Source organism: Argentina anserina, chromosome 3 (genome assembly GCF_933775445.1).
Source record: "Argentina anserina chromosome 3, drPotAnse1.1, whole genome shotgun sequence".
Classification (NCBI taxonomy): Eukaryota; Viridiplantae; Streptophyta; class Magnoliopsida; order Rosales; family Rosaceae; genus Argentina; species Argentina anserina.
In genome coordinates this window covers 29,677,913-29,692,909 of record NC_065874.1, presented here as the reverse complement: position 1 = coordinate 29,692,909, position 14,997 = coordinate 29,677,913, and the positions used below count along the sequence as shown (strand labels likewise).

The 14,997-nt window shown below is 38.2% G+C and overlaps 2 protein-coding genes and 1 pseudogene across 2 annotated transcripts; 1 reads left to right on the top strand and 2 right to left on the bottom strand.

Moving 5' to 3' along the window:
• Positions 1-1,894: 1,894 nt before the first annotated feature.
• On the top strand, positions 1,895-2,979 carry LOC126787445 (zinc finger CCCH domain-containing protein 4-like; annotated as a pseudogene).
• A 1,462-nt stretch (positions 2,980-4,441) lies between these two features.
• LOC126785964 (protein PLASTID TRANSCRIPTIONALLY ACTIVE 16, chloroplastic) lies at positions 4,442-10,005 on the bottom strand. The gene is made up of 7 exons (XM_050511652.1): positions 9,969-10,005; positions 9,679-9,742; positions 6,393-7,012; positions 5,657-6,106; positions 5,472-5,540; positions 5,241-5,299; positions 4,442-5,114 (listed from the first exon to the last, which is right to left on the bottom strand). The coding sequence occupies exons 3-7, from the start codon at positions 6,831-6,833 to the stop codon at positions 4,592-4,594; spliced, it is 1,542 nt and encodes a 513-aa protein (XP_050367609.1). The 5' UTR covers positions 6,834-7,012; positions 9,679-9,742; positions 9,969-10,005; the 3' UTR covers positions 4,442-4,591.
• On the bottom strand, positions 10,002-14,728 carry LOC126785962 (uncharacterized). The gene is made up of 12 exons (XM_050511651.1): positions 14,500-14,728; positions 14,267-14,356; positions 14,016-14,138; positions 13,663-13,830; positions 13,505-13,579; positions 13,255-13,367; positions 12,944-12,991; positions 11,817-12,584; positions 11,422-11,601; positions 11,197-11,313; positions 10,912-11,115; positions 10,002-10,814 (listed from the first exon to the last, which is right to left on the bottom strand). Exons 1-12 carry the CDS (start codon positions 14,518-14,520, stop codon positions 10,190-10,192), a joined length of 2,532 nt encoding a protein of 843 aa, XP_050367608.1. The 5' UTR covers positions 14,521-14,728; the 3' UTR covers positions 10,002-10,189.
• Between the last annotated feature and the right edge of the window lie 269 nt (positions 14,729-14,997).

Here is a 14,997-nt window from a genome sequence, read left to right as displayed (position 1 = left end):
ACTGAACTTGCATAACACCTGAAATTAATTCTGAAAAGGGGTATCGAGTTATATATGTTCCAAAATGTAGTATATTTGCGTAATTGCGTCAACTACATATATATATATATATATATATATATATATATATTGCGTAATAGCATGCCCAGTTAGTTCAATGTTTCCGCATAATAAGTACAAATTCCTATCTGTTCAATCTCGTGCAGTTACTCAGGTTATTGTTTCCAAGTAGTTCATAACTTCATATGATATAATTTACATCTGAGCCACTGGAGAAAATTGTTTTTCACTATTTCCCTCCATTTTTTTCTCCATCTATAATTTTCTGGTCATAGCTAGAAGGACTTCTTGATGCGTTACTTTATACCTTAAGTGATATATAATTTAAATTATAATTTTTTACATACATTATGTATAATGTACCAAAACATAATCCCAAAGTTCATCAGTATGCCAAAAACAAAGTTAAATCCCAGAAATTTTTACATCTCTGTTATTTTCTTTATAGAAAAAAAAATCCACCCCCTTAATAATATTTGATCAACAGCTAGCTTTGGTAGGACTGTCATCTCAATTATTCGTTAATGTCCAAGACTCTAAGCTCACAACAGGCGGCAGGCAAGAGTCAAATACTGTGTAGCAATATGCCATGACAGCACTTGCTAGTATAGAAAAAGCATTTCACCAGTTCAGCTTTGACATTTTCAATCAGAATCTAATTTTAATTTGTTTAATTTATGACTGCATTTAATGTCAAAACAATTACGATAGCAGTGAATAAGTAACTTCATCCCGTATCGATCAGAAACTTATATGCTTATATATTGATCTTAAAAAGAGATGGAAAAAAACAGTACACCAATCCAGATGCTCAAATTTATTCACTGAGAAAAGTCTTGAACCAGTGCATAAGATTAATATTTGGTAGAACTTAAAAAGCCATGTTTCAATGAAAACCGAAAACACAAATATTACTTTGATAGTCATCATTCTTCAATCATCATCAACATACACAGTCTCTTGAGTAAACAAGCCACCAAATACCTTCCTCACTTCATTCTTTGCCTCTGACTGTTTGGATTTAGGCTTTGACTCGACCTTCACTATGCCAATGTTATCATCAAACGACAGGTAATAGACGACATAAAAAATTCACACAACATAAGTTGGTTTTTTAGGTCTCTGAGACGACATATAATGAATATTTGTCGTCTTAATAGTATGATATTTCACTTAGATGACAAATATGTGTGGTGTGATCAAACCTAAAAATCTCACTTTCCATTAAAAGTTTAGACAAAGTTAGAATGACAAATAAGTGTGGTGTGATCAAACCCAAAAAATGTAATTGTCCATGAAAAACCTAGACAAAGTTATAACGACAAATAAGTGTGGTGTGATCAAACCAAAAAAATTACACTTTCTAATGAAAACTTAGACAAAGTTATAACGACAAATAAATGTGGTATGATGAAATCCAAAAATTCTCATTATAAGTTGAAATTCAGACGACATATTTTTGTGGCTTGAGAAAGAGTATGTAACCTGACTTTTCAAAACTTGTCGAAGGCTTTCAAGATTTCTCAAACTTTGTGAATAAATAATTTAATGTTTAGTGTTTAGACTTGCTATTAGAGCAAGTGCAACGAAGCAGGCAAGACCATCCCTCTACGTCAACTCAAAATTGATACACTGCGTGTCTTGTTGCCCGACTAAAGAGTGGTCGACCAAGCCCACTGTCAAGTTTTGCCTATGCGGATGAGAAAGAAAGGTTGTTGGAACCAAACTCACTAGGATAGAGAACCGAACTATATAAATAAAAAGTCAACCCTAATTTTCCTCATTCCCCCATTTTCTTCTTTTGGCCGCTGCATTGCTTCTCTCTTAGACTCTCATGACCAAAGCCGACTACGACAAAGTGCAAGATCTGCACCCGCCCCTTCATCGTCTTCCGGTGACGCTCCGGCCGCAGCGCCCGCTACAAGAAGTCGGAGATTTTCCAGACCTGCAGTAAGTTAAAGAACGTCTGCCATCTGCCTCCTCGATCTCGAATACGGCCTCCCCGTCCAGGTCCGCAACACCGCCCTCACCATCGATTCCGACTACGCCATCCCCACACTCATATTCTCCCCAAGAGCGACGTCAACCGTGAATACTCTCCGCCTCCGACGCCGACTGCACCGCAGCCAAGGCCTCCGCCGATGCCATCGCCGAGCTCGCCAGGGATGGTAATTCATTTCTTCCTTGGATTTTTGTGGTTTCATTTCTTTTTATGACGATTCGATTTGGTTTTGTTTGCGATGAAATTTGGGGATTTAGGGTTTTTGATGTTTGGGTGATTTGGCTGTAGAGGACAATCTGAAGGACTTGGTGGATTGTGGAGCAGTTCTAGCTCTGGTAAAGCATCTACAACCGCCGGTAATGTAATGAGGTGGAGAAGGAATGTGCTTTCGCGCTCAATATCATCGACGTTAAGGTAATTGATGAGGACTCTGTCTCTTCTTGATCTCTCATTTCGAGCTTATGTGGAACTCATTCGATCCCCAAATAAACATCATGAGCAACGTGGGGAGGGAACTGGCCACAACTACCTTAAGTTCATTTACAATAGCAATGTTCAAGGTATTAACAAATCCATTATCTACAAGAATGTTCATTTTATTTAATTACTTTCATGTTTTGGATTGTTTAGGCTACAATAGCTATAACTTGTGCTAAGAATAATAATGAAAAAGAGTGATATATGCAAGTGTTGGAACAGGGCGCAAGTGTGCAGCTTTTAGATTCGGGGCGAGTGCACTAGAGGTGCTAAATGCCCTTACCGGCATGAGATGCCTGTAACTGGAGAGTTGTCTCAGCAGAACATCAAGGTTCGTTACTAAGGGTATGTCGATTTTTGGCTAATATGCTCCTAGTTTCTGTTTTTGTGCTTTGTATTGTTGTTTCACTTTGAATTAGTTATTTGATGCTTGTGTTTTCGCTTAGCGATGAAATTGAATTTGTTAGAATGGTAGGTAGTTATTGGCGTTGATAATTAGATGATGGTGCCTTCTTGTTATTTAGAATCGGAGATATGTAGTTAAAATATAAAATTGTTTTAGGTTTGTTAGGTGATTGATGTGGAGACTCCGGATGAAGTTTTTATTTCAGATGGATTAACATTTCCATGTAGGTGCTGTTTAGATTTTTCAACTAATGATGTTTACTTTTTTTATCTTATTTGCAGAGTCAATGATCTTGTGGCAATGAAGCTACTCAACAATGCTGGAGAGATGCCCTCCCTGGAACCTTCGGATGGTGGAGAAATGCTTGTTTGGTTACAGTAGTTGTATGTTCTTCTTCCCTCTAATTTTCAATTTTATGTTCTTGAAATTGCGTTATTATTAATTTGTTTTCAACATGTTATTTGGTCTTTGGTTATGGAGCTTTTCGTGCTTGTAGGGGTATATGAGTTGTCTGATTATTGATGTGTTTCTTTGTCTCTTACAGACTATAGGAAGATGGTGGAGAAGCTGTACAAGGCTCCAAATGCTTAATTGAGATGCAATAAATCTTAAATCTAGGATTAATGATTTGGTTTCTCATTTAGTGTTGTGCATTCCTTCATTATATTTATACGCATGTATTGTTACACTTCAAAGAGTTGTCTTTGAAGTGGATTATTCAAGAATCAATGAAGTAATACTTTCTTTGAAGTTTATGAAAACAACGTAATTGCTTATATAGAACAACAAATGTGAAGTTTAATTATCAATCAAACAACTTAAATACTATAGTAGATGACAGTAACATGAAGTCTAATAGATTATTAAATGACATAAGCCATCCGGTTTAACAACATAAAAGTGAGGTTAAATGACCTATGATACGGCATATCTAATATGAAATATGTCGTCGTTATGTCGTGGAATGAAGTTAGATGACATTTAACTGTCGTTGTTTTTCCATATAGACGACATATGGTGAATGATAATTTTAAAGTTTGCATTTCTAGACGACATATATGTGTCGTGGTTTAGTTATACACACGACATATAGAGAATAGATGAAGAATAATTATTCCAGATTTAATATTATCATACGACAGATCTTCTGTCGTCCTAAGTTATTTCACACGATAAAAAATGTCGTGTGAGGTGCTTTCACACGACAGTCCCTTAGACGACATAACCATTTTTGTCAGACGACGTAGTTCCACTGTCGTCTGGTAGACTTATTGGCATGCCAGCACTGTGTAGCAATATGCCATGCCAGCACTTGCTAGTATAGAAAAAGCATTTCACCAGTTCAGCTTTGACATTTTCAATCAGAATCTAATTTTAATTTGTTTAATTTATGACTGCATTTAATGTCAAAACAATTACGATAGCAGTGAATAAGTAACTTCATCCCGTATCGATCAGAAACTTATATGCTTATATATTGATCTTAAAAAGAGATGGAAAAAAACAGTACACCAATCCAGATGCTCAAATTTATTCACTGAGAAAAGTCTTGAACCAGTGCATAAGATTAATATTTGGTAGAACTTAAAAAGCCATGTTTCAATGAAAACCGAAAACACAAATATTACTTTGATAGTCATCATCCTTCAATCATCATCAACATACACAGTCTCTTGAGTAAACAAGCCACCAAATACCTTCCTCACTTCATTCTTTGCCTCTGACTGTTTGGATTTAGGCTTTGACTCGACCTTTGATTTCGGAGTTGCAACTTTCTTAGCAACTGCTTTCTGGCGAGGCAGTGTCTTAGCCTTGGCCTGGCCCCTTACAGTAGCAATCTGAACTTTTGGTGTCTCCATTGATTTTGAAACTGTGTCTGAAAGTTGTGAGCTAAACTTGTCCCAAGACAGCCCTGAGCCAAAGTATTTTGCTTTGCTAGTGAGGCCCTGAAATGGTGCCCCTGCAGCCTCAGCCTTCACTTGAGCTTCCTCTGCTAAACTTGAAGCTCGAGCTTCTTGTGCGGATAGCTTCTTTACTTCTTCTTCAAGTATCTTGGTTGCCTCAGCTGCTTCACGAGCTCTCTCAGCAGCTCTTATTGTCGCTTCTTCTGCCTTTGCCTTTGCAATCATGTCCGCATAAGCTTTTCTTCTTCCGTCCTCAGGGATTGTACTAAATGCAAATAAAATATGCCAAAAATTAACAGAACTAAATTTAATGAACTAAACAGCTAGATGATAAGGATAAAGCTAGACACATCTCTGTACAGGTTAATTTGTAACTTCGGTTGTACTGTACCTGAATAGTTGATCCACAGGCTTTATAGGTGCTGATGGATCAGTATATACCTCCACAACCTGGGGTCACAAATTAACATCCAGTGTTTGTTAAGCAAAATCAAGAGATTTAGAAGCTGGATAATACATTGATCACATTTTTGGCCAAGATGAAACCCGCCAGATGTCACAAATAGTCAAATCTAATCATAGATACTTAGCATGAGCAAGAGAATGGTGTGTAGTTCTGTACCTTATTTTCTGCCACAGAAGTGTTTGAGAAAACATCTGCCACCAGGGAAGCAATCTGAGACTTGGCTACCTAATGGTGTGATATATGGAATATTATCAGAACAAACTAAAACTTTAATGCCCAACAATAGGAAAGTAGAATGGAGAGTATGAAAGCATTACATATTACTGCATACATTACATTACTTTGTAGTCGTTAGCACCTCCGTTTCCTTCAGCTGAGACCACGACGTTATACGAGCTCTCGGGCGAAAAATCATCCGTCAAACTTGTCTTTATGAAAGTGTAGCTAACATCTGTTTCAATGATCTTTTGCAACAATTCAGCGATGCTCAACGGCTGAGATCGCGAAAAGATGTTGTTAAAGAAAGAAGATAAGCCATCTAGTACATTGTAAGTCGATGCAGTTGTGTTCCCGTCATAGACAATTGCCACATGACCGACACCGGCGAGCTGAGCAGCTTGGATTACTTGTAAGGCGTCTGATGGTGTGACTTCAGTCGTCGGACCATTCTCGGAGGGGCCAATTGTGACAACAACTTTGCTGGCATTTCCGATGGCTTTGGCGATAGTTTCAGCATCTTGGAAGGCAGACTCCACAGCATTGAGGCGTTTCGATTCCTCATTTGATAGGATCTGCATTGTCGAGGGAAATTGGAGGGAACATATTAGACTTTGTGCTGCAAAACATCATTTTAATAGTTTGTTCCATGTTTGGATGATCATATCACCACTAACCATATCGCAAACAATAGTTCTAGTAGTTGACTAGTTGGTTTTTCAGATTTGATGCAAATTATCAATTTGAATATATGATTACTCGATCAAGAATTGCAAATTCCTTACATATCCACGTTTCATTAGTCTCCAGCTACCATCAATGTATTCACATTGTTCATTCGTTTGGATTTCAGAAGCTAACCTTGTACTTAGAAGCAACACGAGCCAATTCTTGGGCATCACCTAGTTCAGGCACACCAGCCCTCACGCTGAAACCCTCACGCAGAAGGGTTTGTGCTATTCGAACCCCAGCCTGCCCGGTTGCACCAGCAACAAACACGGTTCCGGGATCCTTACTTCTGGAGGGGCCAAATGATAGAGAAGGCCTACTCACAACCGGGACCAAGGACTTGACATCAGGTAATTTCCCGAAATCAAACCTGAACGGACTTGAATTGGAGTCTTCGGGTTCACCTTCATCAGAAGATGACTTCCCCGATGGCTTGCCAAGCCGAAATGTAGAGAAGGGTCCGGCCTTGTTGGCGAAGACGGTGAACCTTCGGGGGTTCCTGCGCCTGGTTGCTGCTCTTGAACTGGGTGAGGAGGTCAGAACGAATGAATTGGAAGTGAGAGTTGCAGCCATTGAAACTGCCGCTCAGGGTTTTTCACAACCTTCACAATTCAGTTGCTATTCGTCTTCATGACTTCTGTACTTACTCAACTGAGTGAGTGGCATTCTGGATGGGAAGGTGTGGGAGCAGGCAAATGAAATGGTGCCACATGGCACTCTCTATCCACTGGAAATTTGGACACCAGAGAAATCTAATGGGACGTTAAACCACCAGAAAAAGACGTTGAGCGTTGAGCATTACCATAATTACATATGTTCTCGATCAACAAGATTGTATCTACTCATGCGACCACATAAACAATAAGATAGGCATGGCCCATATTGGCTCATGTCAATATTGCCAAGGTAATGGAAGCAAAACACCTCTCAATCTAATGATTTAATAAATGGAGTTTCTATTCCTACCTCTAAAATACTATTTAGACTTCTTTTATTTTTTAAGTTAATATTGACTTTCTCAACATATGTAAAATTACCAACAAAGACACATGAATATCAAATGCATCAAATCTTGCTTGTATTAATTAATTTCTATGTAGAATTCAATCTCTTCTTAACATTTTCCTTTTTTATTTCATTTAATTATCAAACTTCAGTGCAATATCTTCAAATGAAACAAACCTAACATCAACATATTTAAATAATATACATACCAAGAACAATATAAATTTTTGAAATCTAGTTTTATGCTATTTTGATTTGAAATGTTTGCGGTTTTTGAAAAAAAAAATTGACAATTTCATTAGTGTTCTTAATTGTAAATCATAGTTAAAAAAATATTTGAATCTCATTTTATATTCAAATTATCTTATTTGGATTGGAGATTAAAATTCTACATTATAATCGAGATTATAGAGATGACAAAGTGTAGGTATAGTCCAAGAAAATTAATAAATAGGTTTGAACCAACAAGATGAGTGTTTGATCAATTATCAGATTTTTCAAAATTGATGAAAGTCTAAGTTCGGATTATGGAGGTAAAGAGAAGGAAAAAAGAGTTTTTCTTATATTTATTGGAATATGAGCGTTTTGAGAAAATTAGAGGTATAAATAACATTTTATCTATTTATACAAGTTAATTGGAGGTTAATGAGATCCACGTGACATTTTAAAAAGTATGAATAGAAACTCCTTTTAATAAATAGTGCATACAAAAACCTAATTTCGGAAAACTTGTAACAAAGCGAAAAACTGCGGCCAACTTCATTGCAAACCTCCGCCACATAGCATTTTAGAAGAAACGTGGGAAATTCATAAACAAGGAAATACAACATGCTAGTCCTCACTTTCATCTGTCAAGAAAAAGGAAATGACCCTGGTCTGAATAGTGGAAACTGAGAATCCAACAACAAAGCTCAAAAGGAATGGAAGATCTAAATTTAGGAAACTGAGCCAGCACAAGTCCAAGCATATAGACAAGACATGAAACTAGCAAAAGAATGTATAAATTGTTTTATGCCTGTTGAAACCAAATGTGTGAACCCACTATAAAACTACACGAGAGATTCTAATGACAATGAATGGAAAGTCCAAATTGAAAACTGAGAAGGTCCCAGCCATAGCCACAACATAATCAGGAAGGAATATATGGAAGAATGTGAACTTCAAGTTAATACACGACGAGGTAATGTGATATAACTGGAAATCAGTTTTGCTAGAGCATATCCATCAAGGGAAAGAAGATGGGCGAGGAGAGGGTAAAATTAAATTATGAGGCCAGATAGATACTTCAAATTAAGAGCAACCAAATATAACCAGCAAAAGCCACAAGATAGCAAGCACACCCAAATATATAAACTTCAAATTTAGATACAAAATCTTAAGTCCAAAAAAAAAACACAAATATAGCAAAGCAGAAGCCACAAGATATATATTAGCAGGACTAAAACAGCCCTCACTTCTCACTGAGATCTGAAACAAAAAGTAGTTCAGCTCTCGAGTCAACAAAACAGAAAGTTGATGCCTGTCTAAACTCATTATCTGCCCATCTTTTTGTTGACACATTGAATAACCAACCAGCAACAAAGTCAGCCAACATAAGTTACATGTTTAGCCATGTCAAACAGATTAAGATCGTGTCATCCTCCAGCAAACCTTACAGAGAATCATTTGCTACCTGAATGCTTGAGCATAGGCAGTAACATTCAGCCTACATTCAGAGGACTAATTACTATCACTGCTGTCTAAACTTGCCAACATTATCCTAAACGCATATAGAGCGCAAAGTTATTATCTATAACCGGGTTATACTTCCTCAAATTGAACGTGATTTTCAAATGCAGGAAGTATTCATGTAAGGTATAACATCTACACTAAAATAGTAGATTTAGATCATTATGTTCATCAATACTGCTAGAGAATGAAGTAATAAGGTCATTAATGATCCAACAAATGATCTCAATCAAGGTGAAATGCTTCACGAAAGATGTCAAGCCCAGTGAGAAAGGATGATCTATCATCATACAGCATTAGTATTTTATATACATAAACGGTATACAGACAAGTTAACCTTACGGCTGATATCAACATCAGGACCAGACAAATCTATGTACCAATCACCAAGGAGAGAATAATAGAAAATCAAGTCCCAGGAAGAACTCTCAAGCTTCCAACCTTGAAATTTAAACAAAATTGCAGTAAGAAAGCAGCAAAAAAAGGACAGATAGACACAGAGAAGTCCCAGGAATAACTCACAGCTGCCAACCTTAATATTTGAAAAACAAAACTAAAGAATGAAAGCAGCAACAAAAAACCATACATCAGAGACAGAAAGACAGCAGAGACAAGGGAAAAGGATCCAGCTAAGACACTGAGTTGTTCCTCTAAAAGAGCCTAATCAAAGCACAGAAAACTTTACCTGAAATGTATGGTCAAATGCGAATCTGCACATGATCTGCTCAAGTAGTTGACATAAATTTCATCTATCAATTAACCAGAAAGCTAAATTTAGTTAATCCGCATCAATGATTCACACAAGACCTTTAAGTTCTTTTTGCTGTAAAAAAAAGGTATATAAGGCCATCATAAAGAATGTTTATCTACAATTATATGTAATTAATTTAACAATTATAAATCCCAATCAAACAACAGACACATGTATAAAGGCAAACTAAGAGCTTCACACCCATGTGATTCACAGATTATTACCAGAAAATCTAGGAGCAAGGTCTGCATAAAGTCTCAAGAGAATAGCTCAGGAAATCCTCATTTATGTAAGCTGCCAGCAGTAAACACAGACTACATCAAACAATAATAAAAACATAGAAACAGCATTCAACGAAAATATATTACTCAAAAATCTGAAATGTTACTACTTTAAAGGATTTAAAAGATCAAAATAACATGAGCATATTTCAAAATTAACAAATTTATTGACTGATGCCCTTCTTTGCTTTGAGTGATTCGAGAGCCTTCTTGCGCAATTCAATCTCAAGTTTCTTCTGAACAGCCTTGTCTTCATTGTCACTTGAATGAAACCCCCTTCCAGTGTGTTCACCATCTGAACCAGAAGCATCACTGGAATTCTTCACTTTTTGTTTCTCAGCACGACGTTCTTCCCTTCTGCGTCGACGCTCCTCACGCCTCCGACGCTTCTTCTCCTTCCGCAACTTCTTTTCTTCTTTCCTCCTCTTCTTAGCCTCCTTCCTGTCCTCTATTGCAGAATCATCACTGTAATCATCATCTGAAGACACTTCTTGCCTCTCTGACCTCTTGTTCTTTCTCTTTTCCTTGTCACCGCTTCTGCCTTTGTCACTGTTCTCAGAACCAGAATTTAAACCGCCACTCTGGTTACTATGATCAATAACTTCAAGAGATGATTGTAAAGATCCAGATTTACTATGTTGTTCAACGTCCCTGGTACCCCTTGAATGAGAGCGATTCTTCTCATCAGCTTTTTTCACTTCACCAGGATTTGATGCCCGTTGTGCCTCACCTGGCAGAGTCTCTTTATTGACAATTGGTACCTTTGAACCCCTCCCAGAGGATTTTCCACTGTAGAAGATGTTATAAAGTCAGACCCTGAAACTGGATTGTGCCAGTAATCAAAATCCATTATTGTGAATAAAATCGTGTCACAGGTTATGTTTACCTCTTCATCTCCTCCTCTTTATGTTTGTTTTCAATATCATCCAAATGGCTTCGAGACTCAGTAAACCTTTGACCAGATACTACTCTTTCAGGAGAGTAATATTCCTTACTAGGAATCTTAGCAGGAGAAATGATCTGCTTACTGATCCGTGATGTATCTCTGGACCTTCTCTCCATGGACTTGGGTCTGTGATCTGCATTCTCCCTGCATCAAGACATCCAAGAATCAGTTACATTAACAAATTATCAAACAATCATTATTTAACTAGTATAATGAATTCCTTACTCTTCTTCACTTTCTTTGGGACTGTCGCGACAAAGTTTTTGTTCTCTTGGTTTCCTCGAAGGACTTGAGCTACCATAACGAGCAATTTTCTCCTTTGGTTCAGATGGACTGGATAATCTTTAAGAGGAAAAAATATATATATAACGTAAGCATAAACTAAGATAACAGAATCATCAGAAGACTAGCACATGTACTCATATGCACAAGTAATGCAGCAAAGAATACCTCCTCTTTCCCCTCCCACTCCTTGCACGCAGTGGGGATTCTGACTTTTGAGGAGACTTCTCTGGTGATGGAGACAAAGAAGGAACTCTTTTGCGGTAACCATTCCCATTTGATTCCCTCGGCAGTGACCCCTCAGAACCAGAGGATTGTTGTGGTGCTGGAGACAGGTTCTTCACGGACCTGTACAAGATTATTATATTATAAATTATAATTTTTTTTCAAGAGTCTTGGTAAGATATAATCGACTCTGCAATGAAAACGATGCAAGGAAAGCTTGTAATAGACATGTCAATAGCACAATTTACATTAGTCATGTGGAGAATCCATAGAAACTACTGGAGATTCAAAATAAAGAGAAGTCTAACAGCAAATACAAAATCAAGTGGAGAAAGAACCTTGTTCTTTCTTGGGATTGCAGGGGAGACCGCTGTTGCTTTGTTGTTTTCCTTATTGGTGAAGGGGAATCGCGCCGAATCGGAGATCCAGAACTTCTATCAGAAGATGAAGGAGACCTACGTCGACCAGGTGGGGATCTCCTGCTGCTACGAAGTGGAGACCTCCGTTGTGCTGGAGATGCATACCTGTTCCGTGGAGATCTTCGATATGATGGTTGAACAGGTGAAGGTGATCTACGACGTGCAGGTGAGGGGGACCTACGACGGCGGATAATAGGTGACCTCCGTCGCCGCAGAGGGGATGGTGACCTGCGACGCCGGAAAGGAGATGGTGATCTTCGATTACGAACAGGTGAGGGCAATCTGCGGCGGCGGGGAGGTGAGGGCGATCTTCGGCGCCGATAAGGTGATCTACGACCTCGAAATGGTGATGGTGATCTACGACCTCGAAATGGTGATGGTGATCTACGGCTTCGGAAAGGCAGAGGTGACCTGCGACGTCCAGGAGAACGTGATCTACGCTGATAGGGAGAACGAACTCGACGTGATACAGGAGAGCGTGATCTGTGCGGTGAATTCGATCTTGATCCTCGTCTGGAATTAGGTGATCTATTTCTTGGGGAGAGTGATCCCTCAGGTGACCGCCTACTAGATGCATTTGGCCGTCTTTGAGGGGAGCGATAAGCCCTTCCTCTTTCGGGAGAACTCGACCGTCCCCGTGCTTTAGGTGACGCGGATACACTTCTTGACCCGTCTCTTAAACCAAACCTGTATAGTAACAGTAAGATTCAACAACTTGGGATTTAAAAACAAACAATTGGTATAGAGAAAAGAAAGTCATTATAAATACAAGATATTATACATCTGAGGTATTTACTTTACATACCACCTCATTCTCCAAAGACAATTATTGATAATAAGATAGTGTATAAAGAAAATTAATCCAAAGTGTAACGTTTCATTTGAAAAGTAACAAAGCATGCTCAGCATTACTTCAGAAAAGATTTTATGTGGTGCTAACAATTTAACAACTATATGACTACCCAGGAGTGCCTACCCAGAAGCCGGACCAAAAACTAAGCATGAAATATTCAAGAGTTATATCACCAAGTGGTTTCAGATGGTACCTAGGGGACAAAGATGAATCAGAATCTCCTGAATCTGGTGTAGGAACCCTGCAGAAAGTTGAGCATAAAACATTTAGGAAAAAAATCACAATGTTGTGTAACATTCACACCTTCTGGTAAGTTGAAAATATACTTGTGCTTACACTATCTCAGATCAAAATATGCAAGAATATGGTATATACCACGTTTAAAACAATAATTGATGTTTTGTATCTAAATGACATCCAACAAATGCCTACAGTGTGAACACAGATAGACCGTAGATTTGTAGGATTACAACTAAATTGTAAAACACATTCAAAATTGCTTACCTGTCCCTTGCTGTCACACCATTCCTAGTGTCGGCTCTTTCATCAGGAAGTTCATTTGGAGCCCTAGGCAACACACGACTAGCATTGCTTGATCTTTTATCAACCCCTCCTTCCTACAGTAGTTTGAGGAAAATGCATGAGCCCAAATAATTGCAGAAGCTAGCTGAATGCATGAAAACACAAACAAAAGTTAAAACCAAAAACCCTGCCCTATAGAATGCAACACCAGCATGGAAAAAGAATTTATTACCATCCTCCTTGATCTCTCTTGTTCAAGCAACTCCTTATCTTTCTTTCTCTGAGTTTCAATTGCATCTGCCTCCTCCTGAAACAATCAATGGCACAGCTTCTTTAGTAAAGCTCTATTTTTTCAACAGGTATGACCACCATGCAACAATATAAACTAACCTTCTTTTTTCGCGCTTCCTCTTGTTTCTCATCCAAGAATTGTTGAGGAACACCACTGGCATTGTTCTGTGCACTGAGAAGATGTGTCCAGAGCTCTTTCATAAACTTCACTGTATTTTTCTCCATAAATCCAGTCAGCGAAATTTGTATCTCCTTTCCATTCACCATCTACAAATTGAAATAGATGCCACTCATTATAATATATATATATATATATTAACCAAGTGACATTTAGATGAATTACAAACACGAAAAAACAGCATATACGGAACGAGCAGATCAAACTTTTCCACTCAAGACAAAACAATAGAAGTCATGAACAAAAAAGGCATTCCTATTATGCATCACATTACCTTGACATCCAAAAGACCATAGATGAAGTTGATAAGTACTTCATCTTCGAACCCGAGAAGCTCAGTCACTCTTTTCGCAATCCATGGACGGAGAACATCCATATTCACCTTCCCCATGTCCACCTAAAACCCACCAAAAATTACACTAACTGTCAGTCAACCAAAACCCCAATTCTCACACATTAATCTAATACATATAACGCAGCCAATGTGAAACTAAATACAAGAACAAATAGGGATCGAAAACGAACCAGATGCTCCAATTCGGGTGCGAATTTCTGCGATTTCATAAGCTTGGCTTGCTTATTGGAAAACCTCGTATCCTGGTCGGCAGACGTGCCCTGATAAACACAATTTGGAACGAACATCAGCTAAGCAGATACCAATCCAACGAAATTGATACCAAATCGATCAGAATTCTAGGGAAGATCTGACTTATAGCAGTGTTAAACAAGAACAAATCAAAAGCAATTGAGAAGCTAACCCTGAAAAACCCGCCCGACATGATTTAGGGTTTGCGATGCGAGCCGCGAGCGATGAGATTGACGAAAGAAAAAGCAAGCCGTGTGGGTTGGAATTTATTCTGGAATCTGAAATCGTGGCTAAAATCGTCGAGACGCAATTACAAGTACATGGATGCTTCAGTATCGAGTACTCTCTATCACACACACACAAAGCCTGCGTCTCTGAAACTGTGCGTTGCCTACTTTAATGCTACTCGGCACTATTGGGAGTATTCGCCTAGCCGCTGCCCTAATTGATATTACCCACTTTACCCTTTTTGCTTGAAAATATCTGTTTTTATTTCCATTTCAAGATATAATTAATTTTATGATAAATGTCTGTTTAGTTCTTATACTTTTAGTCGGTCATTCATTTAGTCCATTAAGTTTCAATATCATCTATATAGTCCTCGAACTTGCAACTTTGAATCTAGATAGTCAACTCCGTCAATTCATCTGTTAAAATGATGAGGTGGCCG